Here is a 27,519-nt window from a genome sequence, read left to right as displayed (position 1 = left end):
GGTCTGCGCGGGAGGCCCGGCCGGGCAGCCCTCCCCCCAGGTGCGCGCCCCGCTAGCCCCAGCACCGTATCCAAACCGGATGTTTTTCTCAGATTTTATTTTTAATATTAATATTCTCACACAAAAATCACCGAAAATAGGGGGAGGGTTGGGAAGACCCCTCTGCCCCTGGGGCAGAGAGACAGTGCAGTGCGAGGGGGCGGGACTGTAAACCCCCCACCCCTCCGCAGCCCCAGCGTGGGAGAAAAAAACCACCGACGGAACGAAAATAAAGCCCCAGAGAAACTCATCCCGGGGTGTCCCTGCCCCAGTGAGGCCCTGGCCCTGGGCTGGTTCACGCTTAAAAAGAAAAGTGGGGGAGGGAGGGGTGTGAGGGGAAGGTCCACGTTTTTAAAGTTGGCCGGGGCTGGGAAGGACGGGGTTCCTTTTCCTCATAGTTCTTTCTTTAAAACTTTAAATTTTTTTATTTATTTATTATTATTATTTTTTTACAAAATACCATTTCAGTTCCCACTTCTTCCCCTACAGTACAGGAGTCGCTCACCCTCAGGCGGGGTCGGGGTCGGGTCGGGAGTGGGGGCCTGGTCCGAGAAAGTGCAGGACGTCGGGGAGGGGAGCGGGTTTGAGCACCATGAGAACCCGGCTGGAGCCGCGGGCGGACGGGCGGAGACGGACGGGCCGGGCCCGGACACACACTGGGGCGCGGGGAGAGCCCGGAGGCGGGCAGTCCCTGGAGGGGCAGGCGGGATGGCTTGGGGGGTGCGGGAGGTCGGGTTTTCCCAAAAATGAATAAATAGAGGTGAGTGGGACTGTTATAAATTAAAAAACAAAACGAACAAAAAAAGAAAAACCAAAAACAACCAAGAACGAACAAACAAAAAAAGAAAAAAAACCCAGAAAATACAAAAATCATAACCAAGTGAATAAACAGAGACATGTACAGGGGGGTCACAGCTAGCATTGGAAGTAAAAAAGGAGGTTCTGGGGGGGGGGGGTAAAGCCCATAGAAAGAATCTCATTAAAAACCTCGGCTGCCGTAACGTCTATGTACAAACACGAGCCGCGAGCGTCTGCGCCGGGCGGGCGGGCGGGCGGCAGGCGTGAGGGAACCCGTATGTGACCCCCGCCGCCGCCGGAGCCTGGTCCTTGTGTCTGTTGCTAGAAAGGCCAAAGTCGGTGAGGGGAGGCGCTGGCGGGCGAGGGGCTGCCAGCCCCCTCCCCCGTCTCCCATTTTTTTTCCTTTTTTCCTCTTATTTGTTAAAAAAAAAACTTTTTTTCTTAATAAATTAAGTGAGGGGGGAGCTGCCAATGGGGCGGAAGGGCCGGGCCCGACACCCCCTTCCCGGCCAGAGGCGGGACCTAGGTCCAGCCCAGGCGTGTGCTGGTGGCCCCGCGGCGCCCTGCAGGCGGGCGGGCGGGGCGTCCGGCCTCATCGCGACGCGCTGGCGGGGGCCTGCGGGGAGAAAACCGGCGGCGGCGGGCTCAGGCGCAGGGGCGGGCGCCGTGCTCCGCCCGCGCCCCGCCCCCCGCCCCCCCCCCCCCACCCTACCTCCCCGGGCCCCGGCCCCGGCCCCGGGCGCGCCCGCCGGGCCCTCACCAGCGTGAAGGCGTCGTAGGCCTGCGCCAGCTCCTCGGTGCGGTACTGCTCCAGCACCACCACGCCCTGCAGGCCCGCGCTGCGCCGCCGCGCGCACGCCTCGCAGTGCACCAGGTACGTGTTGCGGCTGCCGTTCTCGCTGGTCACGAACAGGATGTTGAACACCTCCACCTGGGACGGGGCGCAGGGGAGGGGGGCGGTCACGGGGAGCGGGGGCGGCGGGGGCACCTCCCTCCAGGGCGCGGCGGGCCCACTCACGTCGCACTCGTTGCAGTAGTAGGCGGGCTCGTCCTTGACCCGGCCCTGGTAGGCGATCTTCTTCCCGGCCCGCACCAGGCTCTCGCGCTGCACCTGGCAGTGCTTCATGGACTGCAGGAGGCAGAACCTGCGCGCGTGCAGAGGGAGGGGAGGCGAGGGGAGCCGTGAGGCCGACCGAGCGGAGCGGGGCGGGGCCTCCCGGCTCCAGGCTGGGGTCACGGCCCCTGACCTGGGCATCGCTCACAGTGGACATGTGGCTCTTGTCTATTTGGGCCGCAGGAAAATAAAGCTCATCGGAGCGGGAGCGGGTACAGTGCAGGGCACGTGGTCTGGGGCAGAGAAGAAGGAAGACGGGGTGGAATCCGACAGAAAGGACAAGAGCGGGGCCAAGTTGGGTGGAGATGGGCTTCTTCCCAAGCGGGGCGCTCACTTGATCATCTTGAACAGGTCCGGGTCGCTGATTTTGACCGTGCGAGCCACGTTCCAGGACACGTGAATCATGGGCACGATGGACTTGACGTTCTTCACCTCGTTCCACTCGTATCGTTCCAGGGCCAGCTGGTACTGATAGGCTGCGGGGCCAGAGGGGGAAACGGAGGCATCTCAAGCAGCCGCGGCCACGCTGGCCCCCAGGCCCTCCCTTCCCTGGCAGCCGGCTGCCGTCCAGCTCGGCCACCCACGGGGCTCACCCCCCACGGGGCTCACCCCCCACGGGCCCCGCCCACTCACCGGTGAGGGGCCCCACGTTCCAGGCAATGTTGTTGCACCAGCCGGTGGCCTGCACCCAGTGCACGGTGCCCGCGTTAATCCACACCAGGTCTCCGGGGCGCTGCACGAAGCGGTACACGGGGATATTGGAAGCATAGAGGTCATCCAGGATTGGCCACCAGGAACCAGTCAGGTAGTCCACGCCGTGCCTGCGCGGTGGCCACAGGGTCAGACGGAAGCCACAGGGACGGGGCGGGACTGGGGGGGGTGGGAGGAGGTGTATCTGGCGGGGCCAGGGTGGCGCGCACCGGTCGCAGAAGGCGCTGATAGTCTCCCAGTAGTGCTCGTGCACCGCAAACCACTCGCAGTCGCCAGGGCCGATGTTGATGTTGACGGAGCAGAAGTTGTTGTTCTCCTGGTGGCCTGCAGGGGGCGACAGAGAACGGCATGGCAGGCGGCAGCCCGGCCTGCGCTCCGCGCCCGGTCCGCCCCCGGGCCCCCATTGGCTGGCGGAGCGGCAGCCCCGCCCCCTCGCGCGCGCCCGGGTGAGGAGCGCACCTGGCGTTCGGCTGCCGGGAACCTTCATGTACAGCTGCACGGTGTTCATGCCCAGGATGGTGTGGCCCACGTGGCTCAGCATGTTGCCCGTGGAGGTGACCCGCATGAAGGCGGGCAGCTTCAGCAGCTCCTGTAGCTGGGGTTTCCACCTGCGGTGGCGAAGGTGCCACAGAAGTGAGAGGCCGCCCCCGACCCCTGCCGGTCCGGCAGCGCCCCTGCCCCCAGCCGCACTAACCGCTTGGCATCAGACAGGTCGATGTTGGTGCCGAACTTAATGATGTGATGGTTCTTCGGGTCTGGCGCGCTGCTGCCGGGGCAAAGAGCACGGGTTGACGGAGACCCGCCGGCCAAGGGAAGGGGAAGGACACGAAGGCGGCGGACGACCGGGACCTACCTAGGAGGGGTCCCCGTGGTGCTGTCGGGCTCCTCTGACTCCTCATCCTCGCTTTCCTTCTCCTCCTGCTGGGTCACAGCGGGGAGGCGGGCTGGGGTCGGTGCCGCCAGGAACCCAACCCCCCCACCCGCACCCCCAGCCCGGGCAGCCCCTCGCACCTGCAGGGACTCCTGGAAGGACGAGGCCTGGTACTGCGCGTACTTGGCGATGGTGGTGTGCGAGCGGGAGCTCTCACAAGGCCAGATCTGCCGCGTGCCCGTCAGGTCCCAGTTCTCGTCCGAAGGCTGCTGTACCTGGGTGCGCACCTCCACCGTGTGCTCGCCGCTCGCCTCCACCAGCGTCTTGGTGGAGAAGAGGCCCAAGTCTGCAAGGCAGGACCGAGCAGGGCGTCGGGGCAAGGGCGGAGGGCAGGGAGCGAGGGCCTTCTTCCTCCCCAAGCCTCTCCCCGCCCCCCCCCCCCCCAGCTTCAGGAAGCTCAGCCCAGCCCAGCCCCACACGCAGCTGGGAAGGTTGGCCCTCCCAGGGCGACCCCCTTTTCTCCTGCTGCTGCTCTGAGTCGAGGCACCTCCAGGAGAGTCCTCAGGTGTGCGTGAGGCCACAGGTGCACTGCACCTGGCACTTAATAGGCGCTCAATGAATGGCAGTTTCCTTAAGTTATTGCTGGATCCAACCAGAGATTTAGTGAAGTACAAGCCTAGAACACGCTTCACGCTAACAGTGGTGAGAAGGAAGGATATACGGGTATAGAAAATACTACGGACATAGAGGAAAGACGATTGCCTTTTATGTTTCTGTGTGGTTTCTGTTTGTACGTAAGTACCTTTGTTTGGAATTTTGCCCAATAAAAAATTTTTTGCACGATAAAGCGCTGAAAAAGAGAGCCCTGGACACCTGGGTGGCTCGATGGGTTAAGTAACCAACTTTGGGACTCTTGATTTCAGCTTGAGTCATGATCTCACAGTCGTAGGATCGAGCCCCTCATTAGACTGTGTGCTGAGTGTGCAGCCTGCTTGGGATTCTCTCTCTCCCTCTCTGCCCTTCCCCACTCTCACTCTCTCCTCCCTCCTCTCTCTGCCCCTTCCCGCTCTCTCTCAAAATAAATAAACTTTAAAAAAAAAATCCCCAAACCATGGGCCGGCAGGGGTTTTGTATACTCTGTATTCTCATCCTAATCGATCAAGAAAACCAAAAGTGACCCTAACCAGGTCCTGGGTTCCATCCCCTGCCCCTCTATCCAGTGCTGGGGACACAGCGATGGGAAGAAAGCCCAAGGCCTCAAGTAGGGCGTGCGGAGGACTGAGGATAGCTCGTGAGAGCTGCAGTCCGGGGTCTGCAAGCATGGGGGCCCTCCGAGGCCTCCCCTCACCCTCCTGCCCTTCCATACTCACTGAGCCGCAGGGAGCCCGCCAGGCCCCGGATCACGGTGATGGGATTCCGAGGGTCTGTGCAGAACTGCAGCAGCACAGGTGAGAAGGCGTCCCGTTTGCTCTCCAGCTGAGAGATGACAAGGAGACAGGGCCAGGGTGAGAGCCCTGCCCCGGGCTCTGAGCCCCCTCCCCCACTGCCCCTGACGGCCCAGACGCAGTCTCAGAACCCATGGCAGGGGGGTCATACGTACATAGATGCTGGGTGTGGGCGGGTTGAGTTTTTCCCGGGGCAGCTTCTCCTCAGTGTTGATCTTCGGTTTCACAGACTGGGCAGGGGAAAGGTAGGACTCTCGAAACTTCCCTTTCACCTTGGCATTCCTGTGGGGAAGATAGGGACATGAGGGCAGGAATATCAGGGTGATGGGGAAGGGAGCCCCCCACTGGGCCGGGCCAGCAGCCTGGGGGGGGGGGGGGCCACCTCCCGGAACTTACTTGCTGGCACGCACGACGTCAGCAGCGCAGTGGCTGATGGTGAGGTCCGCCATGCGCAGCCTCCGCTCCTCCACCTCGGAGGCGATAAAGGTCTCCTTGTCCCCACTCTCCACCTTGATGAGGCGGATCTTCAGCTCCTTGGGGGGCCCTTCGCTGAGTGAGCGCAGCTTTAACATGTCAGCCCGGCTGACACCTGGTGGCCCTGGTGCTTCCTCGCGAGCCTTCTTCCCGGGAACGGGAGCCGAGGGCGCTGTGGGCTGGGCAGGGGGCGCGGGGGCCGGTGGAGGGGCAGGAGCCGTGGGTGGCTTGGCCTTGGAGGCCCCGCCAAGATCGGGCCGGGCCTTCTCGCGACCCTGGATCTCCTCGCTCTGCAGGTCCAGGTTGCCCAGCACCCGGCGGCTCTTTTCTTTGGGGGCCTTGGCCTTGGCCTTTGCCCTGCCCTCTCGGGGCCGCCGACCCACGCTGTCCTTACAGGCCCGCCTGTGCCGCCGGTGTTCCTTCTGGTGCTCCTTCTGGTGCTCTTTCTGCCGCCGCTTGCTGCTGCCGCCTGGTCCTGCCGCCGCCGCCGCCGCCACCCCGCCACTCTCCTCGCGGGCCTGGGCGGGAGGCAGCAGCCGCTCGGTCCCACTGTCCACCGGGCCCGCCGTGTCCACCGGGCCTGCCGGGTCCGTGGCGCTCCGGCCCACCCGCTCCACAAGGGTCTCACAAGCCCGACTGATCTCTTCTAGCACCTCAGACTCAGACCGAGCAGGGGGCAGAGGCAGGGGTGGGGGCGGCGGGGCGGGGGTCATGGGGCCCGGGGCCGGCTCTTCGCCTGCCCCGCGCTCCCGGGCCCAGGGCCCGCCTGAGGTAGAGAAGTGAGATGCCGAGGGAGCGGAGGGCTGCGGGGAGCCCTGGGCGCTAGGGGCCGCCGAGGCGGGCGGCGGGGCGGTAGCACCTGATGGGGGGCCTGGCGAATACTGAGTGGCGGGCAAGGGCCCGGGCCGGGTGGCGAGGGCGGCTCCAGTCCCCCGGTAACAGTACTTCTGTCCCTCCAGCACGGAGGCCAAGGACTTGAGCAGGCTGGCCGGGCCGGCCGGTGGGGGGAGCGGGGGCGGCGGAGGAAACTTGGCTAGAGGCGGCGGTGGTGGCAGGGCTGGTGGTGGCTTCTTCTCCTCTTCCTGGGCGGCGGTGGCAGGGGCGGCCGGGGTTGTGTCACTAGGGAACGGAGGCTGCAGAGACGAAAAGGGCTCCTTCAGCGGGGGCGGGGGGGCTGCGCCCGCCTCCTGTTGCTGTTCCTCCTCCTTGCGAATGGATTCGTCCAGCATCTTCATGATGTTGGCCAGCCCATCGGGGAGGATCTTGAACTCAGCCGGCTCCTCAAACTGGTCCTCCAGCGGGGTAGGGGGAAAATCGAAGAGCCGCGGGCCTCGGGCAGGCAGCTCCCCGACCCTGGGCGGCACAGGCTGGGGGGCTTTATTCAAGGGGCCTGGGGGGGGGCCCGGCCCCACCTCGGGGGTCTTTGGGAAGGAGACCCTGGGCCGAGGGCTCTCCGGGCGCCTGAAGCTTCCTGAGGTATTTTGGTGGCAGGAGGAGGGAGGAGCTGGAGGCAGGGCGAGAGTCAAGGGCGCGAGAGGCGGGTCCTGGGGGCTCAGATTGGGGCTGGGGGGCCGGGGAAGGGGGTCCAAACTTCTGGCCAGGTAGGGAGGCGGGGGGAAGGACACGGGTCCTGTGGGGCTGCTGCCGTGGCTGCCATGGTTGCTGCTGCTGGTGGCTGGGGGAGTCGGAGGGGTGTGCGAATCCTGAGTGCCCACAGAAAAGCGGGGAGCCGGAGGCCCCAAGAAGCCCTCGCGGTGGGGGAGGGGTGGTGGGGGAGGGCGGGGGCGTCCCTCAGACCCAAAGAAGAGCTCCTCGAAGATCTCCCCATCCTCGCGGGCTGCCCGGCAGGCCGGGCCCTTCAGCCAGGCAGGGGGGGGCGGAGGGCGTAAGAGGCGGGGACAGGGCGGTGGAGGCGGCGAGGGGGGGCCGGGCGGCAGGGACAGGTGAGGAGTGGCAGCGGGAGCCGCCAGGAACGGTTTCCGACTGCTGTGTGCCGAGGGCCCCAGGCGGCCTTGGTGAGAGGAGACGTCCAGCGCGGGAGTTTGGTAATGATCAGCGCCGGGCTGCAAGCAGGGGACAGGCGGTCGGCGGCTGCTGGGGGTGGGGGGGGGGGGGGTGGCACCGCCCACTCCACCCGCAGTCCACCCGCGGTCCGGAACTCACAATGCCTGGGCTCGGCTCCGCGGCCCGGAGACCGGTGGTGTTGCTGCTGCTGCTACTGCTGCTGCTGGTGGGGCCGGGGAGGCCAGGGGGCCGGGAAGGGGCGTAAGGCACGCAGGCGGTGGTTGCTGCTGGTGAAACGCTGGAGTCCATCCGCGACCTCTGAACTCTGCTCTCTCTAAGGTCACTTCCGGGGGGACGGGTGGCAGGCGGGCAGCCATGGCTCTCTGCTCCTGGGGGGCGGGGGCCTGGGCCTGGGGGTGCGGCCGGGACCAGCCGGTGGCCAGGGGGGTGCGCGGCGTAGGCCGGAGCCGGGTACGGATACGGGTGAGGCAGCGAGTGCCGCTGCTCCTGTGGGAGAGGCAAAGGGCCACGAGTGACACGTGGGGGACGGGGGACTTGTGGTTAAGAGACGAGGGGCAATCGATTGGGGCTCACCTGGCGCTCCGGGGGTGCTGAACCCTTGCGCTCGGGGCCCCAGACATCTCCATGCAGGGCGCTCCACAGCCCTGGCTTGCTCAGCTGAAATGGAGGGCTAGTGGCGAGGCCAGGCAGGGGTGGGGGCGGCGGCGGGGGGGGCGGCGGGGGCGGTGGGGGCAGTGGCGGCGGGGGCAGCGGCAGCCCCGGGGGAAGGCCAGTCTGGAAGAAGAGAGAGCGTGAGAACGGCACCCCGGCCCAGTCCTGCCCACGGCGGCCCGTGGCCTACATGCGACCATACCTGCTCAGAGCCGCAGCCTCTCCTGCGCTTGCCCCCGGGGCTGAGGCCCTCGTCCCCCGAGGGGCCTGAGAGCGCCGCAGGAGGCACGGGCTGCACCACTGGGGGCTCAGCGGCTCGCTTCACGGGGGGACCGCCCCGCTTGGCCCCATAGTTCCGCTTGTGCTGAAAACAAAAAGGAAGGAGAGAGAATGACACATGTGCAGATCCAGCCAGGGGCCTCCTCCCCACCCCACCGGCCCCCATCTCACCTCAAGGTGCAGCAAGTTCCACACTTGCTCCAGGGGGGGCAGGACCTTGGCTCGGTGCTGGCAGGAGCCGGCGTGAAAGTTCCAGAACTGGGCCTGGGGGCAGAAGCACACGTTAGGATGAGGGCGCCTAGCCAGAAGGCACAAGCCCAGCCCCCCAGGCCCTGCCTCATCCCACCTGCTGTAGTCGGCCGATGCGGGGCCCCAACTCAGCCAAGCTTCCTCCGTATCGAAGGGCACTGTGATAGCAGCGAATGGCCTCCTCGCTGTCGTGCTCGGACTCGTATAGCTGCCCCAGCTGCTCCCACAGCCCCGGCTGGGCCGGCTCTCGGAGCAGTGCCTGCACACAGCCATGCAGGGATTCCAGCTTCCCGTGGAGGGGTCTCGGGGCGGGGGTCCTACCGGGCAGAAGGAGTTGTGGGGGCTGGTCAGGCCTGGGGGACCTCTTCTGAGGCCCCAGGCTTACGTCCCATCTACAGCACCTTTGATTCCATACTCACCCTGGAGCATAATATGGTTTGTTGGGGTGTCCAGAGCTACTGCCATGTGAAGGGGGTAGGGGAGCAGAGAGTGGGGGCTGCCCGATGCTGGCAGAGCACCTAGAGACGGAAGGGGTCTGTTAACGTGCAGCAAGATGAAGTGGTCCCGTCCCTACTTAGAAATGATGGCACTGAGAGACTAAGGGAAAGCAGCTGAGAACCCCACTGGAGTCCACGGATCAGCAGAAACCCAGAGAGTGACCAAAGAGTGGAGACAGGGAGAGGGGTGCCCCATGTTCTCACCTGCCTCCAGGCAGCCATGCGCTTCGAGGAGGGGGATGGGGCGGGCAGGAGCTCCAGGCCCCAGCACAGCTCAAGCCCCCGAGGGCAAAGGCTTCCCGTGCAGCGCGGGCCCCTGGAGGGTCCACTGCCCGATGCATCCAGCCTGAGTCAAGGAGAGATCAAGATCTTCATGGGGGCACAGGCTGAGCCAGCAGCATACACACGGCCGACCCAGCCCTGGTCTTTCCCTTACCAGGTCAGCAGTGGCCCCAGGAGCCCTGGAGATCGGGCACGGCCCCCTGCCCCAGCTCTCTGGGGCGACGGTCCCGCTCCAGCCGCTCTGACAGGAGTGCCCACTGCCCCCAGACGGCCACCCAGGGCCCTTCACAGCCAATTCTGCGGAGGGGAGGAGGAGAAGGAGTGCCGTGAGCCGGCCAGCGCACAGCTGAGGCCCAGGGGCCCGGCCGGGCAGTCATCTGCACCGGGAGTCGGGCCTTGGCTTTCCCCGAGGGGAGGGCCACGCCGCCCAAGGAGCCCCCGGAGGCCCGGGAGAGCGGCGAGGCGCCGGGACGAGCGGCAGGGAGCGGGACGGCCGGTCAGCGGCGGCTCGCTGCCGGGAGCCACTGGGGCGGACGGGCAGCGCCGCGGCGGCTTACCCGGCCTCCGTGGGAGCGTCCTCGCACGGCGTCGGCGAGCTCCTGAGATCCGGCCAATCACAGGACTTCCTCTCTCGCCAGAAAGCCAATCATCACCCGTGTCTCCGCCTCAGTAACAGCCTGGCCGGGACCAATGAGAGCGAGGTTAGCCCGGCCGCGGCCGGGGGAGGAGGGGCGGCGGAGCCGGTCAGACGGGCTCGGCCCGGGGTGACCCCGGGGTGACCCCGCGGCTCCCACCTAGGGTCTCCATCCCGGACCTGACACCCGGGCCGGCGGCGCAGGCAGGGCCCGGGACCCCTGCGGGTGAAGGCGGCACGTCGCACGCTCGGGCCGGCCTGGGGGACGGCGCCACCCGCGAGTCCCACGCACCCATAGAGTCGCCGGTATTCCCGGCAGGACCGCCCGAAACGCCCCCGGCCCCGGCGCCCTAAGACCGGCCGACGGCAAACGGAGGCACAACGTAGACAAAGGCGTCGCTGCCTTTCCTCCCTTCACCTCGTCCCGTGCCTCACCTCCCACCCCGGGTGCCCCCTGTGACTGCTGAGAGCTGGCCGGTCACGGTGACTTCGGTACCCAAACCCGCCCGCGCCGAGATCCGAGCGCTCCACCACCACCACCACCACCACCACCCCCCCCCACGCCTGACCCTATCCCAAACTACGGTCGGGGCCAGCCTACCTAGTTCCCGGAGCTCCTCCACTTCCCCTGGCTCTCTAGGTCTTCAGTTCCAACCGACCCCCAAAACCAAAATCTCCCTTTAATCCCCCAACTTCTGAGAAGACGCGCACAGCGGTCCCGAGTGGCCCCTCTCGCGTGGCTCCCGTATCCTCTATGCCCTTCCCCGTCGGGGCCACGCGGTTCCCCACGGCCCACGTGGCCCCCGCCCCCCAAGGGAGGGGGGATTTCGGGGGTTGCCCGTGACGTGGCTACTTGCGCAGCGGAAGCGGCGTGTGTAAGTGTAAGGGGGGGGGGTCCTTCGGGAGGGAGGAGGGCGGGGCCCAACAGGCGGTGACATCACCCTTGTCCCACTCTCACCGCCCACTCCCTTAAAGAACCCAGAACCCGTTTCACTTCCTCCTTCGCGGCGCCCCCCCCCCCCGCCCTTTCCCGTCGGTGCCGCCTCGACCCACGACGGGCGCAGCGCCCCCCTTCTGGGCACCTCCCCTTCGGCCCCAGTTCTTCCTTGTCGCCTGAGCCCAGGATCCCCGTCCCCGCGCCTCTTCCTCGCCTACCCGGCGTCCCCGCAGGTAGGGAGCCGGCTCCGCTCCCGGGATCGGTCCATTGAGAGTCTAGAGTACAAAGAGCTGCGAGAGGCGAGCGTAGAGTACAAAGCGGCGGGGGCGGGGCCAGCGCTCCAGCTGGAGCGAGCGCCGGGCAGGAAGCCGGGGGAGCGCGCGCGACGAGGGGCTGGGGGCGGCTGGAAAGTTCGCCTTCGCCGAGAGAAGTCTGCGCGGTGGGGAAATTTCCACCCAGCCCGCAAGGGCAGGCGGGTTTCTGGTGAAAACAGTCCTCTCTCCGCAGGACAAGGTGGTCTGTTTACGTGCTAAGCTCCGGACCCTACAGGTCGCGGCGCGCCACTCCCCGCCGAGCCCTGCGAACGCTTGGGCTCTGCGGACGGCGTCCGCGGCTCTAGCGGAGTTTCTGCCCGAACTCTCTCTGCTCACCACACTGACTTTCGGTCAGTTGTCAAAGCCCTGGGACGAGCAGAGCGCTTAGCTGCGGTCTAAGGGTAGCCCGGGCCACATTCCCCCACCCAAGTCCGGGACCACGCATGGGCTAACGGGGGGTGGGGTGGACGGGGGGCGGGGGTTCAGGCACCGCAGGATCAGATCCCCGTTTGCGAAGCGGTGCCGAGGGCGCTGCCAGCTACCAGGAAATGCAGCTTCCCCTTCTGCGATGATGACACTTCCCCTCCACCACTTCCCCTTTCCCACGGGGAACTGACTCAGCTTTCCCTAAAGCACTGAGTCCCGTCCCTCCAGCCCCTTTCCACCTTTGTCCGGGTACAACCCCCCACGCCGGTACTCAGAGTACAGCAGCCCTCACTGCAGAACAAAAACTTCCTGTGCACTAAATACACATTCACTCTCGCCAACCACCTCGGATTCACCGGGACCCGGGCGCCTGACTCCTCATCCGCCCCCTGTACAAAGCCCTCCCTCGGGGTCTGATTCAGGCTTGGGGTGGGAGAGCGTGAGTCACCCACAAAACCTTCCCCTATTCCCACTGACTCAGCCCTCGCCTCCCTGCACACACACAGACACACAGTCAGAGGCAGACACAACTCAGCCCACACACCGCTCACCACCGGTCCCGCGGAATTTCCCCTCTCGTCTTCCCCCACGACGGCCCCTCCCCGCGCCCGCCAGCCTCGACGCCGCGCTCACACCTGTTCCCCGGCGCCGGCTCGCGGTCCACTCTCACCTCCACTCTCGCTTTGGGGCAAGAATAGCCCTCCCCGACTCCCGGTGTCCGTACTAACCAAGGGGAGGGGACGGCCACGGGCAGCAGTCACAAAGACAGACACCCACAGACTCCCCGAAGGCAGGCGAGAGGAAGACGCACGCGGCCACAGCCAGGCTGGAAGGACGGTATACTTCTGGGGCAGACATTCCTTCCCAGCCTCTCCCGCCCGACCCACAGTCCCCGGGGCCGGCCGCCCAGAAAGGGTTAATTCTGCTCCTGCCGAGGCCACGCCCTCTCCATCCGGGCACTCCCGGTTAAGCCCAGCTCCGCCCCTTCCATCCGGGCTCTGGACTCGGGGACTTTAACCGACCCCCTCCCCCGGAGCCCCGAGAGAGACCCACTCCATCAATCACACCCACTTAACCCTCTCCCGGCTCCAGGCCTGAGGAGCCCCCGGCGCGCACCGCTGCGGCCGCGCGGGACGCGGGGGAAGGGGCCAGACGTGCGCACGCAGACTCACATGCCGGCCAATGCAAGACCCCGCACACACGGTCTTCCCCAACCGCACGCAGTCCGCGGACGCGCCGAGGCGGGGCCGGGGCCGGCACCCGCCGCATCCCGCTCCCCGCCAGGCCTCGTTCCGCCCGGTGGAAGCGAGGGGTTACAGGCTCGCTTCTTACCTGGGGGAGGGGGGAGGCGGAGGGGAGGGCCGCCGGCTGGGGCGCCGCTGTGACTCAGCCACCCGGGCAGGCCGCCCGCTCGGGATTCCCTTCCCCAGCCTTCCCCCGCTGCTGGCCCCTCCCCGCCCCCCCACCGAGGAGTGACAGTGCCGGCCCCGGCCCGCTATGTGTCACTGCGAGCCTTGTGTCTGCCTCTGACTGGACCGCTGTGTTCACCAGTGTGTCTGACAAGGTCGGCTGTGTGTGGGTCGTCCCGGTGTCTGTCTCTGTGTGCACCTGCATATCTGCTCATCTCGTCTCCTTCAGTGCCTGTGTCTGACGCGTTCCTGTCATTATGCCTGTCTACATGACTCTGAGGGGCTGTCTCTGTCTGTGTGTCTGCCTGGCTCCTGTCTCGGTCTTTTGTCTGGGTCTGCCTCTGCATCACTTGCGTGATCACGTGTGTCTCTGCACATGCCCTTCTGTGTTTGCCTTCATGTTCCCGAACAGAGTCTGGGAAACACTGGAGCAGGCTGACCCCGCAGACTCCTCGCCTCACTCCCCCCGCCACCCCCGAATCCTGACGTCTTGTTGCCGGATCAGTGATCCTTCTGTTTGAGTCAGATATTTGGGCGTCTGTCTGCCTTCAATCAAGTTCCGTCCTATTCCTCAACGTCCTTGCTGATCCTCAAGGCTCCCTGCAGCTCCCATTATGATGATAATTGCTAGCATTTAGTGAATACTTACTAGTAGGCACCAGGCACCGTCTTAAGCACTTTACATACCTTTTTAAAACTCCCCCCACCGCAAATCTGAGTTAGGAAGTACTTTTTTTTTTTTTAACCCATTTTACAGATGAGGAAATTGAGGCTCAGAGAGGTTAGGTAACTTGGCCAAGTTCACTCTGCAAGAGAGTGGAAGAACTGGGCTTCTTCCCAGGGCCTCATTCTTTCCACTCTTCTATCTGCCTCTGTCCTGTTCTCCCTCCCTTGGTTTTATCGTCACAGGCCATCTCCTGGGTCAGCCTGCCTGCACCCCCACCCCGTTCTACCCCCAGCATCTCTAGCATCGCAAATGTCCCCTGTCCTCGACAGCAGGTGTGGGTAGGACACTTGTAGCAGATCTCAGAAGCCATTGCTTTCTTGGCAGTGAAGCTCATTCAGTTAACACATTCATTCAACACAATTCCACTGAGGCACCCCAATGTGCAAACCATCTTGCCAAATCCAGACACACAGAAGAAAACAGTCCCACTCAAAAACTCAGTGCGACACACACTCAGAGAACTTAAGTCCCTGGCTTAGGTATCCTCTCCTCTCCTACAGAGCCTCAGGCAGAGAACTGGCCCAAAGAGAGAGGGAAGCAGAAGAGAAGTAAGACTTGGGGGGAGGGGGGCGGGGAGGAGGCAAATGCCGTAGCACCGTGGGGACAGAATGGAACAGAAAGGGAGCTGGAAGGCAAGGTGAGATGCCACGATTGCCATGGCAACAGCGGCAGGCTGTTGTGGCCATGGGCCCCGGCATCTCCAAATCCATTTCCAATCACCATGCATGAACCACACTGTTCACCAACTCTTATAGGGCACCCTCACCCCAAGAAAAATCCCCCCAGGTTATCTCACCTCTACCTTCCAGCCTTGCAAACTCTAGTTTAATTCAACTCCAGAAGTAACTGAGTTGTAGCACTGGGGGGAGATTTTTTGGTGGTAGTGGAGAGGCTGGCGAAATACAGGGCTGAACCATTCAGGGGCAACAGAGGGGCGCTCCATAAACCAGGAAGGCTGAACCACTCCAGCACCACATGGTGGGGGGATGCTCAGAGCTGGACTGGACCATTCTGAGGAGTGGGCACGATCCAGACCATACCGCTCTTCTTCAAGCATGTGGTCCAGAGCTGGACTGGTGGGGGTAGGGGTGGGGGTTGTTGCTCAGGGGCAGAACTTACCAGATGGAATTTGATGTGCCCTGTCTCATTGGAACCAGTGCCCCAGTGGTGGGGTGCAGCAGACCACGGTGGGTGGGGGGGGGCGGTACTACGGGGCTGGCATGGTGCCTGGGGGAACCTGAAAGAAAAAAGCCAGTTAGAAGTGGGGTCTCCCAGGCTGGAGAATTTCCCTGTGCTCCCTGTCTTCTTATTGAGGAGAAGCCTGGTGCTGGTGGTCAGATGGGATGAGAGAACCCGTTTCCATGGCAACCAGAAAAAGCCATCCCCAAGGTGGTCGTCCAGCCTTCCCCTTTAGGAAGCAGCCTTGGACCAGAGGGTAAGGGGAGCGTGCTACGGCATCTGTGAACATCCACAGCGGACACCCAATCCACGAGTCCCCTTCGGACCGAACTCTCCTGCTGACAGTCCCTGGGCCCAGAGTAGCCCCGGTTGCCCCTGGATTGCCCCTGACGTCGGCACCCAAGTCGGCCTCAATCCTGGCCCCAGGCCTGCAATCTTCTGCCTCCAGCTCAGCCTCCTCCCTACCCCTAACCTTATCAAGACACCAGTCAACCCCACCCTCTGGACTCTGCCCCCTCCTCTTCCCCCAGGCGGGTGCAGGCAGGTCTTGGCGAGCAGCACAGGTGGCCAGACTAGATGAACGGGCCCAGCAGGGAGGAGCCTTCCTCCACAACGACCGACTCTGGGCCTGGGTCTGAAAGTGGCCTCTGCCGCAAGCCTCCCTTGCATCCCACCCCTCAAGGCCATATCCTGTTTCCCCATCACCTCCTTCCTCTCTGTGGCCCAAGAAGGTGACAGAGGCCCAGTCCCTTCCCTCCCCTCCGAAACAAAAAGCTAGGTCTTCTAAGTCCAGGGTCAAGAATCAGGTGTCCATCTAGGGTCAGACCTAAGTCTGGCCCTTATCTCAGACTCACTCCTCAGAGACCTATGGTTTCTGCTTCCTTAGTCACAGTTGCCTGCCCTTGAGGTCCCAGACATTGGGGTTCCCAGTCTAGTCCCCCCATTCCCCGGCCGGCCAGCCCGCATCCTTCCCCCTGCCCCAGAGACTCAGGCCTCCAGCCCCCAGCCTCCATGACGCAATGTGCTGCAAGCTGCCTGGGCTGCTGATGACACTGCCCCCAGGGAGGAGCCACTCCTGACCCAGGCAGGGCCCCCCCCCCTGCCCCCCATAGGCCAGGTAGTGGCCAGCTGCAGGCCAGGGAGGCCGGGCAGGCAAAGTTCTTGTGCTACAGAAAGGAAGCTTGAGGCTGGAACCTTCCAGGACAGGGATGTTGAGAACATGGGACCAGAGGGTGCGCGTGTGCTTGCCTCTGTATGTGTGTGTGTGTGTGCGTGTGTGCGCGTGCGGGCACACGCGTGCAGTCTGTAGTGTTTGTGTATGTGGCTGTGTTGTAGGGGAAGGGGATGTGCTGGGAAGGGTCTAGCCTAGAGAGAGGGGAGTGGCAGGCCTCACAACAGACCAAAGAAGGAGTGAGGGGCAGCCAAGGGGGTCACCAGGGTGTGTATGGGGTGTCTGGACACCAGAGTGGGGGAGGGGCCCACAGCCATTTAAAGGGCCAGCCCCAGAGCTTTAATCCCTCACCAGCCCTGGCCCCAAGCCGGAGGCTGTAATTCATCTGTCCAACAGCTGGGGTGGGTGTGTGTGTGTTGGGGGGGGGGGGGGGCATGTGGACGGGAAGGGGGAGCTGGGGGAGGGGCTGGGGCTTTCTTGTGCACAGAGCCAAACAACAAAAGGGAAGCCGAAGGGCCAGCTCCAATGTGCCCAAGCCGGGCAGCTGACCTGCACACCGGCCGGTGGTCTCCACCTGATGGCCAACAGACTCCGTAGTATGGACTCAAGGACTCTTGGCCGAGGAGTCTGAGAACCCAAAGGTGGGGCCTGGGAGAAGGCCCAGGCTGAGTGCCCCCAACCCTGCCCCCGCGAGCTGTCACCCCTCCTCGTAGGTCCCAGCGGCAGCACCGTCCCAGACCTGGCAGGCCCCTCGACAGATTCAGCCTCAAATGCCCTGCTCACCAGCCAAGCCTCCCCAGACATGGCCTGCCGGCTCCCCCTCCCGCCGGCGCAGGGTGGCAGCGGCCACACCGAGGCTGTCCCTTTAAATCATTACCACCCCTGATTGTGTGGACAAACCGAGGGCCCTGCCCCCCAGGCAGGCGGCTTGCCACCTCCCCCCCATGAGTCCCCAGAAATGTGAGGGCCATTTAAAGGGACAACGGAGAGACAGCCAGGTCTCTAGCCGCCCCCACCCCCACCCCACACACACACTCACAGCCCCTTTCCCCAGCGACACACAGCCCCTTGCCCCTCTGGAGGGCCCCCCAAATTCCGGTTCTCTCCCCACCCCTAGAGACTGCTAGAAGGAGAAAGGGGGCCAGAGTTGGGGGGGGGGCGGGGAGCTGGGGGAGCGAGGAAAAGACAGGGGCTGCCTCCTTACTCAGAGCCCCAGGGGACAGGTCGGAAGGAAAGCAAAGCCAGGAGAAGCAGCGAGACAGAGCCCCGAAAGGTGCCGCGGGCAGACCTGGGGCGCACAGGCTGTCGGGCGAGGGGAAGGGAGTCGGGCCGCACGAGACGGCGGCGCGGCCAGCGGGCGACAAGCCCAAGTGGGGGAGATGGAACAGGGAGGGCCAGGGAAAAGAGGCAAGGCCGGAGGAAAACGGGGAGACAGAATCGGGGAAAGGGGTCATCCGGGAGGGTGTGGAGGAAAATCCGAGGAGGGAGGGCGAGCCAGGCCGGGGTTACCTGCTGGGTGTCTGTCCCCCGGCGGTGCCCCCGGAGTCCGGGTAGGGAGGGGGGGAGCAGCAGGGGGGGGAGTGGGGGCTGGGGGGGCGGGGGAGACGGTCCCTCCTCTGCCTCCTGGGCCTGCCCCGGCGCTCGCAGCCTCTGCCTCCCTCCCTCCTCCTCCCCGTCCCTGAGTCCCGGAGTCAAACAAAGAACTGTAGCAGGCTCTCCCCAACCCCCTCCCTCCCTCCTCCTCCTCCTCCTCCTCCTCCTCCTCCTCCTCCTCCTCCTCCTCCACCTCCTCCTCCCCTCCCTCCCTCCCCACCAGCAGGCTCCCTCCTCCTCCCTTCCGGTCTCTTCCTTTAACTACCCGCCCCCCCCCCCAGCCCCCAGCACTAGTCTCTCTCCACCCACCCACCCCAACCTCTTTACACACCCCTCAGCCAAGCCCCGTCCCCACTGTAGAGTCCCTTTGCAAAATTGAAAGGCTCCAGAGAACATGGGAGGGGACTGGGGTCTTGCTTAAAAATCAAGAACCACAATACAATTATTTATTTTCACGGCCAGAGGAATAGTCTTAGCTGTTTCTTCTCCAAGAGGGGGGAAAAAATAATCCTAAAGAAAGCAATACAAATCTGACTAAAGCCCTCATCAAATAAAGTGCACAAAGCAGCGGGAGCTAATCCCCAGCCCCCTCCCTCCCACCCGCCAAATTAAGACCGACTCTCCACTCCTCCAGAACCAACTCCTAAGGTCCTGGCTGGCTGGAACCAGGCCTAACAACTACAGTCACAAAAATCATAACTATCATGATTTAACCACAATAATAAGCATTTTATAACAAGCCTTCATTCAGCATTTATTCTGCACCCGCCACCTTGCGAAGTGCTTTGCATAAATTATCTCATCCTCCCCCCCCCCCCCAACAGCCAAGAAGGTATGTATTGATATTTAAATTTTCCAGATGAAGAATGTGAGGCTCTGGGAGGTGGTGACCTTTCCAAGTCCCTATGGCCACTAAGTGGCAGAGCTGGGAACAGAATCCGGGTCTGACCTGACAGCCCAAGCTCCGGAACACTTTAAAAGAAAAACCAATTTTTTCTAAGATCATAACCAAACCCGGGAACTTAACTCCATAGGGAAGGGCGGTCATAACTATCAACCGAGTCCCCCTCCCTCAGGAAACTGACCCACCCACCTACACAGAATAAAGACCTGTACTCTTCAGTCTAACACTGCTTCCTGACCCTTTTCGTCACTGTTGGGGTGTCACTAATTACGATCAGAGATGAGCTGCTGTCTACAGAACGCCACAAACCACACACAGCTCTTCTCCTGGGAGTAGCTATCTTGCGACCACTCCCACTTCAACTCAAAATGGGGAGGGGGGCAATAGGACACTTAGCAATGCAGCAGGTGGGAAAGCGGCAAGACTGCTGGGAGGCTCCTTCACGGGGCGGAGGGGGCTGGGAAGGAAAGTTCTCATACCCACCTGGGGAAAAGTGACCCCGGGTTCCCGTAGCCCAGCAAAGGGGCAAAGTCTTTGGGCCACACCACACCCGTGCCCCTCCCCCTCACAAAACTCCAGGCCAGGGTTTCCCACCTGCAGGCTGCTACGGCCAAGGGAAGGGAGAGGGGGAAAAGATGGCACGGGGTTGGAATCGGACTCGGGGCAGAGGTGGGGGGGGGGGGAGGGAGAGGGGGAGGCGGAATGGAAAGGGGAGGAGGCCTCCGGCCTGGCAACCGTCCCAGGGCACGTGCACTGGTGACATCATCCCAGGCCACCTCTAACACAGACCTTTGACCCCTAGGGGCGGAAAGGGGCCTTTGGCTAAGCTTCCTGGGAAATAGCCTTAGGAATTCTGGGAACCCAAAAAGGAGAAGAAGAAGGAACCCAGGCGGCTTGCCTTTATCTCTTTTACTCCCAGTACCACTCCAGCCCCAGGGACTCGGGCTTCTCGGCTCCTCCTCCCCGCCTCCAGCCCTGACCTCCCAACCCACATTTCTGACGGAGTCCCGACACGCCTCTCGCAGATACTGTGCCTTCTCTCTCCCGGGCGAGATCTCGGGTGGGGGGCAGCAGGTGGGGGGCGGGGGCACCGGGTCCCGCGGGGCTCCGTCTCCCATCTGCGGGATCCCCCGTGGCCCAGCCGGCCGCCAGCCGGAACCTGTCTGGGTCCCCAACTCTCCTGCCCCTCCCCGCGCCGTTCCAGGGCGGAGTCTGTGGAGTTGAAACCAGGACACGGCGAGAGGAAGAGTTATATAACCGGGAGAAGCCGAGAAGGACGAGTGGAGCCCGGGACAGACAGCCCGAGAGGAGCCCGGGGAAGTGCATGAGCACGAGGAGGAGTGGGGAAGACACGCTAGGGATGGGAAGGGTTGGGGGTGCATCAAAGAGGAGGCATCCACGCGAAAAAGGGGCGTGGTGGCCCGGCGGGAGTCACCTGGGCCGGCCGGGACTTCCCCGCAGCGCCCTCCCGCGCTGCCAACAGCAGCTGAGCCCAAGCGACTGAAGCCTCGCAAAGGGGCGCAGATACCCGTTCCGTTCCCCCTGGGGAGGCAACCTAAGCCAGAGCCCGGGAAGGCGCCGGCGGAGCAGAAGGGGCCGGAAACCGCAGCTCCGCCCAGCCCACCTGGGAGAGTGGGGCGCCAGCTGGGGGTCGGTGGGAAACAGGTAGCCGACCCCTCCCACGCAAGGCTGGGCAGCAGTGGTTGGAGACCCAGCGAGAGGGGACAGGCGGATCCAGACGCCTGGATCCCGAGGGGCTGAGGAGCGCAGCCCAGGACTAGTTTGCAAACACACATTCAAACGCGGGGAGGCGGGGGGAGGGGGGGTGCGGCGGTAGTGCTGCAAGCTGCGACTCGCCGCGCAGGCGCAGGGGGCTACTAGGGCGCGTGCGGAGGAGGGAGGGGGGTGGGCGCGAGCGTGTGGGAGTGCACGTGCGGGTCCCGAGCAGCTTCCCCCTCCCTTCCTCCACCTCTCCCCCTCCCCTCTCCCTTTTCCTGTCGCTCTATAAAGCCTCCTCCACATTGGCTGCCAGGGCCCTGACGTCAGGGGCCTCCGCGGGAGCCGATTGGCCCGACACGAGAGTTCGGGAATCCGGCTCCCGAGTCTGGCTCTCCGGTTACTCCGGCAACGGGGCAAGCAACCCCCGGGAGGTCGGCGGAGCGGCGCTCCTTGTGGCGCCCGGGTCCCGCCTCCCTCCGACGCCCGCCGAGCCCCCTTCGGCGGCAGCGCAGCTCGCGGCCTCCCCTCCGTCCTTCCCGGGCTCGTACCGTCCCGAGAACGAGGCGTCCTGCCCCCGACCTTCCCCGCAGTCGCCCCGCCCCCAGGTCACAGCCACAAGCCACAGCAGGCAGGAAGCGAATCTGCGTTGCTTGGTAACCAAGCCGCGTGCCCCCTCCCCACTATTTACTCCAGCGCAGGGAGGCGGAGACGGGAGTGCAGCCCCCCCCCCTCCCCCCCCCCCCCCCCCCGGCCTCTGCCCTTCGCCCTCCCGCCCACAATTTCCTGTGAGGGGCCGAGATGACAGGAAGTCAGACGCCCACCTCGGCCCACCTTTCTCTCTGGCCGGGCGGGGGGCTTCAGCCCCTCCGCCGGCCACATTCACCGCCCCCCCCCCCCCCTTGCTCCCGCGGCTCGGGCTGCGCGTCTCGCCCTCGCCATCTCGTGGCTGCGCTGGGAAGGTCCGCACGGAGCAGGGCCCGAGCCGGGCGAGGGCGAGGAGCATCAGAGTGGGGTAGCAGGACCACGGATGGAGGGGCGGCGGGGTGCGTGGACACGAAGACTCCCGCGGGGAGGCTGGCTCCCGGCGCTCCTGGCGCGAGGGTCAAAGCTGAGGCGACACACCTCACCGTGGGAGGGACTGGAGAGAGACCCGAAGTGGCCCCGGGACCGGAGACGCACCCCTGCCCGACCACACCCGACCTCAGAGGGCCATCACCCTGGCCTATCTGCAGACTCTGACCTTCAGTCCTGCCCTTCTGTTAGGCACCGTCGCGCCCCGCCCCGACCTAGTGTTGCGGAGGGGAAATCCCGGCCCCAGGGGAACTGCGAGTCCTTTCAGGCCCCTCTTGACATCCGAACCCAAGGCTTCTGCCCGCCCGCTCTTCCCCCACACCGCCCTGCATTCTGGGGAACCCTGGCGTCCTGCGCCCCGATCTTCTTTGCAGTGCCTTTGCAGGGACCGAAACGTCCACCCCCAGCTCTACAAGTCTGAGACTCAGGCGTCCCGCCCCCCTGCGCGGAGATGGTTTCCCTCTTTCCAGACGCCCCCGCGGCCCCCCGTTACCTGGTTCTGGGGTGTCCCAGGTGCTCAGGCTCCCCAAGGTCTCCCAGGGGGTCGAGCGGCCCCCCCCTCTCCCAGGCCGGGGCTGGGGGGGCCGCTCCGCCCCGTGGCGCAGTTGGATTTTCCAACACAAACACCGCCCCCCCTGCGCCCCAGCCCCGCCCCCTTCCCTCGGTCCCGCCTCCCCTCGCGCCGAAGTGCCCCCCCTCTCGGGCCCCGCCCCTCCTCCTCCTGTGCCGCTCGCCTCAGCGCACGTGCCGAACAGGATACCCGGTGCCGGGTGCTGGGTTCAACCTACTGGGTCCGGCCCCGATCCCTGCCGGACGAACCCCTATTCCATTCGGATCACGCGCGTTTCCCAAAATAAGCCCCGCCCCGCCCGCTCAAGTCCAGCCCCGAGATTTAGCCACACCCGGTTTAGGCCCCCACAGCCCTGCCCCCTCGTTCAAGGCCACACCTCCCTCTTCCCAAGCTCCTCTCCCAGTCCAAAAGCAGTAGCTCGCAGGGGTTCGCTTCCTCTGTGAGATCCGGGCTTCCTCCCTCCCCAAACCCCCACCACCCCGTTGAGAGGCTTAAGGCTTGTGGTTGCGGGTGTTTTCCTGCTCTGAGCTCCAAGACAATCCTTCCACCTTTATTAAAGGCTAGCCATCTCCAGGGCCCCATCCCGCGGCGCGTTCAACCACGGCCAAGGCCAGAGTTAAGTCCGGCCCTGGTCCGAAGTGCATTATCAGTCTTGGCCCCTAGAGTCCCCGACCCTCCCTCAAGCGGGGAGGAAGAGGAGGCCTCCTCAGTTGTCCAGGCTCATGAGTAGAGCGGTGCCCCTCTTGATCCAGTGATCAGATGTCATGGTCCCGGACCGGAGGTCGATGCCAATGACGAAGGAGGCTCGGTCTGAGCTGCCTGCCCGGTTGGGATAGTAATAGCAGGGACAGGAGTACATGCCTGAGGGAAGGGAGAGGGGATGGGAGTCAGAGCGCTGGGGCCTCTGGGAGAGCAGGCACAGGTGTGGGGGGAGGGGCGGGGCAGAGGAGGGGTTGGGGTCCAAACTCGGGGCGCCGTCCCACCCTTGGCGCTCTTCTTTCGGCTTTCTGCCGGCCTGAAGTGGATGGTGGGCATGAGGCAGACGAGCTGCATGGGGTCCGCCTCCACCAGGCAGGAGTTCTTCCAGTCCCAGCCGGCGCCCTCCAGGTACAGGCCCCGGACCCACACGCCGTCCTGGGAAGACACGGGGAGAAGCCTGGGCCCGAGGCTGCCAGCACCCCTGGCCTCTGGCCTCCCTTCCCCCTTGCCAACCAGCCCTTGGCTCCCAGCGCCCTCCTCCACCAGACCCGCCTTTGCTCCCAGTTGGAGCACATCTGGCTCCCACCTTGGGTGGGTACACGAGGTTGCTGTCATCCACAGTGGAAACAATAAACTCCCAGGAGAGGCTGTCCACCGAAATCTGGGGATGGAAGGCGAGCATAAGGGAGGACCCCCAGAGAGGAGCGAGCCCAGGTGGCCAGCAGCCCCCCCGCCCCCCCCCCCCGCCCCGTCACACTTAGCATGTGGCTCACGTTATTTTGGCGAGCTGAGGCCTGCAGCACGGCGGTGAGGAAGCCGGTGGGGAAGGTGAAGCCGGACAGCCAGAAGATCACGGGGGGCCGGGCCCGGCTGGCCCACAGCTCAAACTGCTCCACACGTGTGGCCAAGTCCCGTGTCCACGAGGCCAGTGGCTTTTGTGAGGGATACGCCTGGGGGAGGGGGAGGCGGTGCGTGTGTACGCGTTCATTCGTTCACGCGTGCAAATGTTTACTTGGTGCGCTCGGGGCAGATAGGAGGAGGTGTGGTGTCGGCCGGGTCCCCCGTTACGGCTGGCAAAGCTGTCTCCGAAAGCCCCCTCCCGGGAAAGAAGCATAAAGCGAGCCCTAGTTAACCACGCCAGCAACAGTGCTGTCCAGTTACCGTTAACGAAGCACCTACTGAGAGTTGCACACAGCACTAGGAATCCCTGACGCGTCTTCAGAGAGGTTAGTGACTCGCCCTAAGTCCCTGAGTTAATAACCGCAAAGCCATTCTGTGAACGGCAGAGCCAGCTTTCAGATTTGAATCTGTCTGGCTCCAAAACCCAGGCTCCCTGGTTTTGCTCCTACAACCGGGAGGCTGGGGGCACCGGGGCCAGAGGTCAGCTCATTGTTGCAGGAGGATCGACAGCCAGGTCATCTTGCCTTCCCCCAGAGTGGCGGGACATGGGCGTCGAAGATGCAGTTGAAAATCTCTTCCAGGCTTGTAGACATGACGATGAGGCCCTGGATGCCTTTTTCTAGATCTGTCAGGGAAAACCTGGGCAGGGTGAGGTGGGAGCTTAGAGAAGGGCCTGGCAGAGCCATCTCAGGTGGGGGGCTGGGGGGCGCCTTTCCTCCCACCCCCTCCCCACCGAGCCCCTCTCCATCTTACAGGATGGTCTCCATAAGCTTGTTGTATCTCTGGATTTCCTGCAGAAGGACCACGTTGAGGGGGGAGGGGTCCATGGCCAGCAGTTTCCGGGTCCCCTCATAGTCGATCATTTCAGGGATTTTCTGTTTCACATCTGCAGCCAGCTCGAGGACCTGACCCGGCAGGGGCTCTGAGTGGGGGGCCTCTCTCCTCCCCGCACCCCCACTCCCCCCGCCCCTGAACCCGGCATCCACCCCTGCCTACCTTCTCTTCTCGGCTCTGGCCTCCCGCCCTGGTGGGTGTAATCTGGGGTTGCAGGGACAGCAGAGTCTCAAAGAGAGTCCGCGCCTCCGTGATCTGGGAGGCCACATCCGCATTGGGGTGCTGGCCAAAGGCCTCAGGGGGGTCCATGGTGGGCAACATGCTGATGTACTCCTTGTAAGAGGCCAGAGTCCCATCTTTGGGGATGAAGTAAGTCTCCAGTGCTGACAACCTGGCGACCCACAGCATAATTCTCACCACGCTGTGGGCCACACTCTGGGGCTTCGGCGCCAGGCCAAGACCCTGGCCCCTCTGCAGGCGCGTGTGCCCCCTGCGTCCAGCTCCCTGCACCTGCTCCCCTGCCGGCCCCACAAAACCCCGCCCCCCCCCCCCAGCCTCCTGGCCTCCCCTCCAACGTCCCCGCAACCCCAGTCCTGCCACCTGGTCTGCCGGTGTCCTCTGGCCCCCTGTTCGGCGCCACCTCCCCCTCACCGGTAGAAGGGGGTTGAGAGAGTCTGGTCACAGAAATAGTCGTTGATGTAGGTGGTGAGCAGCCGCCGGTCCCAGTCATCGGTGACGTGCCCGCCGTAGTTGACGCCGGCGATGAGGTACTTGAGGGCATCCCAGGGTGTCTCCTCGTACTCCTCCAGGTAGAGACTCAGCAAGTTCTCCGACACCTGTGCGTGGTCCCAGCCCCCACCCCCACCCCCACACACAGTTAGGGGAGGAACTTCCCTCGGTGGCAGGGGGGGGGGGGGGAGGAGCCGCAAGGCGGGAAGTGTGAGGAGAGGGGGCGCTGGGATGCCGGCCCCCTGCTAGCACAAACCTCAAAGTCAGAGTCATTGAAGCCGTAGACGATGTTCCAGCCGAGCTGCAGGAACTTTTTGCGCTCCAGCAACACGGAATGGAAGAAGCAGAGGGCAAACAGAAGCTTCTTATACTTGGCAGGTTTGGAGCAGCGGGAAAACTGCGATTCGGTCATCAGCTGGTAGAGGCGCGTCATGTTGGCCTTTAGGCCCTGGGGACAGTGCAGCGCGGAGGTGGGGTGACGTGCATCGTGCCAAGCCCTGCCGGTAGCACCGCCACAGTTGTGGAGGCTGCTTACTGCACAAGGGCACTGGCCGAAGAGGTCAGTGAGGGCTGCAGTGCAGCCCTTGACCTGCGCACCAGGATGTGCACTGATTCACAGGACTGGGTGGGTGCCTTTCTCTAACTTGCACGCGGGCACTGTGTGGGCTACTGGGAGCTCTGCCTCCTTGTCCCCCCACTTTTGATCCTCTCAGCCATGATGTTCTCGACGGCGGGCAGGCCGGCTCGATTTGGGAATACCAGAAAACATGAGGACCTAGCCGTGCAACTATTAACGGACAAAAACGTACACCATTAGGTACAGAGGTTCAGTGTAGATTAGAGGAGCCGTAGTGTATCATCGAGGAGGGGCATGCCACGTGATAGATTTATCAGGCTTCGAGAACAGGTCGGGATTTGGACTAAGTCTCACAAACGGGAAGGAGGTCACCAGGCTGAGAGGAGGGCATCGGTCTCCTGGAGATGGAAAGAATTGAGGGAATAAAGGCACAAAGGGGAGAATAAGTAAGGAGATGGGTCTAACTGAAGTCAAGCTCGAGGACTCAGGTGGGGTCAGAAGGGCTGTGATTCACCAGGAGTCACAGGGCCACTTTCCGTCTCGAGTACTACCGCAATAGGTTGAAACGGTGCTTTAAGAAGCCCCGTCTATGAGGGACAGAATGGAGTCGGGACAATATGTAAGCAAGAATATTGTCATTTAGAATATCAAAATATGTAACGTGTCTAGGAATAAGTCCAGTAAAAATGTACAAATCTTCATATAGAGAGAATGACAAAACTTTATTGAAATAAAGATTACGTGGAGAGAGACGTACTATAATCATGGATTGGGACACTCGATCTACTCAAGACGTTGATTTCCTGCAAAGTGATCCACAGGGTTTTGTTTGTGGAACTTGACAAGCTAATTCCAACATTTCTGCTGGAGAATCAAAGGCCATGGCATAGCCTGAAGAAGAATGAGGTAAAGAGACTTGCCTTACCAGCTATCACGCATTATTATGGAGCCAAACAGGAACTGAGATGGTACATACTGACCTGAATATAAACAACCTGACCAGTGAACAGAGATAAGGGGCCCAGAAACCTAGGTGTGTGTAAAGGGGAGTTAAGGCCTGGCAGGCATCGAACATCGCAAGGGTGATGGTGGGCTATTTGATGATGGTACTGGGAGAATGGGTTATCTACGTGGGGGGCTGGGGGGCAACAAAATTAGACTTCTGCCTCATTCCACACTCACAAGGATCCGTCTCAAGTGGTTAAGACACATGAATGTGAAAGTCAGGGTATAAAACTCTTTCTTTTTATGTTTGTTTATTTTTGAGATGAAGAGAGAGTGAGCGAGCAGGGGAAGGACAGAGAGAGAGAGAGAGACACAGAATCCGAAGCAGGCTCCAGGCTCTGAGCTCTCGGCATAGAGCCCGATGTGGGGCTCGAACTCACAAACCGTGAGGTCATGCCCTGAGCCGAGGTCGGACGCTTAACCGACGGAGCTGCCCAGGTGCCCCTATAAAACGGTTTTGAAGACAAGGGAGTGCCTTTACAACCTCGCAGTGAGCAAAGATTTCTTGAATGAGACCTAGGAGCACAAGCCATAAAGAAGAGAAGAGCTAAATTCCATCTCATACAAATTAAGGGTCTCTATTCACCAATAATAATAGTTAACAAGAGGGGGAGGGGAAAGACAACCCGCAAAACACAAAGCGGACGAAGGATTAGGTTGTGGAGCATATGAGGAACCGTGAAAC

General features: G+C 63.2%; 2 protein-coding genes across 18 annotated transcripts in view; both read right to left on the bottom strand.

The window, feature by feature from the left end:
* Positions 1-80: 80 nt before the first annotated feature.
* KDM6B (lysine demethylase 6B) lies at positions 81-22,167 on the bottom strand. 9 transcript variants are annotated; one of them, XM_027047552.2, is made up of 24 exons: positions 22,013-22,167; positions 15,002-15,119; positions 9,993-10,112; positions 9,590-9,732; positions 9,358-9,499; positions 9,076-9,174; positions 8,754-8,973; positions 8,579-8,671; positions 8,331-8,492; positions 8,051-8,251; positions 7,616-7,963; positions 5,375-7,515; positions 5,134-5,260; positions 4,904-5,009; positions 3,674-3,879; positions 3,516-3,580; positions 3,357-3,428; positions 3,122-3,270; positions 2,872-2,986; positions 2,585-2,772; positions 2,286-2,427; positions 1,856-1,982; positions 1,598-1,768; positions 81-1,453 (listed from the first exon to the last, which is right to left on the bottom strand). In XM_027047552.2, the coding sequence occupies exons 5-24, from the start codon at positions 9,492-9,494 to the stop codon at positions 1,430-1,432; spliced, it is 4,893 nt and encodes a 1,630-aa protein (XP_026903353.2). In that variant the 5' UTR covers positions 9,495-9,499; positions 9,590-9,732; positions 9,993-10,112; positions 15,002-15,119; positions 22,013-22,167; the 3' UTR covers positions 81-1,429. The 9 variants fall into 9 exon arrangements, with proteins under 9 accessions (XP_026903353.2, XP_026903354.2, XP_053067993.1 ...); XM_027047553.2 differs by having other exon boundaries at positions 3,357-3,425; XM_053212018.1 differs by lacking the exon at positions 22,013-22,167 and adding an exon at positions 17,742-17,875.
* A 427-nt stretch (positions 22,168-22,594) lies between these two features.
* Positions 22,595-27,519, bottom strand: part of DNAH2 (dynein axonemal heavy chain 2) — a 92,842-nt gene continuing 87,917 nt past the window's right edge. For 7 of the 9 annotated variants that reach the window (XM_053211989.1, XM_053211988.1, XM_053211990.1 and 4 more), the window contains 9 exons: positions 25,509-25,700; positions 25,175-25,359; positions 24,686-24,914; positions 24,443-24,594; positions 24,214-24,328; positions 23,563-23,739; positions 23,376-23,450; positions 23,074-23,224; positions 22,595-22,951 (listed from right to left, as the gene is read on the bottom strand). In XM_053211989.1, coding sequence (XP_053067964.1) covers positions 22,797-22,951; positions 23,074-23,224; positions 23,376-23,450; positions 23,563-23,739; positions 24,214-24,328; positions 24,443-24,594; positions 24,686-24,914; positions 25,175-25,359; positions 25,509-25,700 — 1,431 coding nt within the window. In that variant the 3' untranslated portion in view covers positions 22,595-22,796. Of the gene's footprint in view, positions 22,952-23,073; positions 23,225-23,375; positions 23,451-23,562; positions 23,740-24,213; positions 24,329-24,442; positions 24,595-24,685; positions 24,915-25,174; positions 25,360-25,508; positions 25,750-26,532; positions 26,721-27,519 lie in introns of those variants that run through there. The other 2 variants (XR_008294096.1, XM_053211994.1) reach the window with 2 other exon arrangements.

Source organism: Acinonyx jubatus, chromosome E1 (assembly GCF_027475565.1).
Source record: "Acinonyx jubatus isolate Ajub_Pintada_27869175 chromosome E1, VMU_Ajub_asm_v1.0, whole genome shotgun sequence".
Taxonomy (NCBI): domain Eukaryota; kingdom Metazoa; phylum Chordata; class Mammalia; order Carnivora; family Felidae; genus Acinonyx; species Acinonyx jubatus.
The sequence above is the reverse complement of the archived record's forward strand: the minus strand, read 5'-3'. Positions and strand labels throughout refer to the sequence as shown.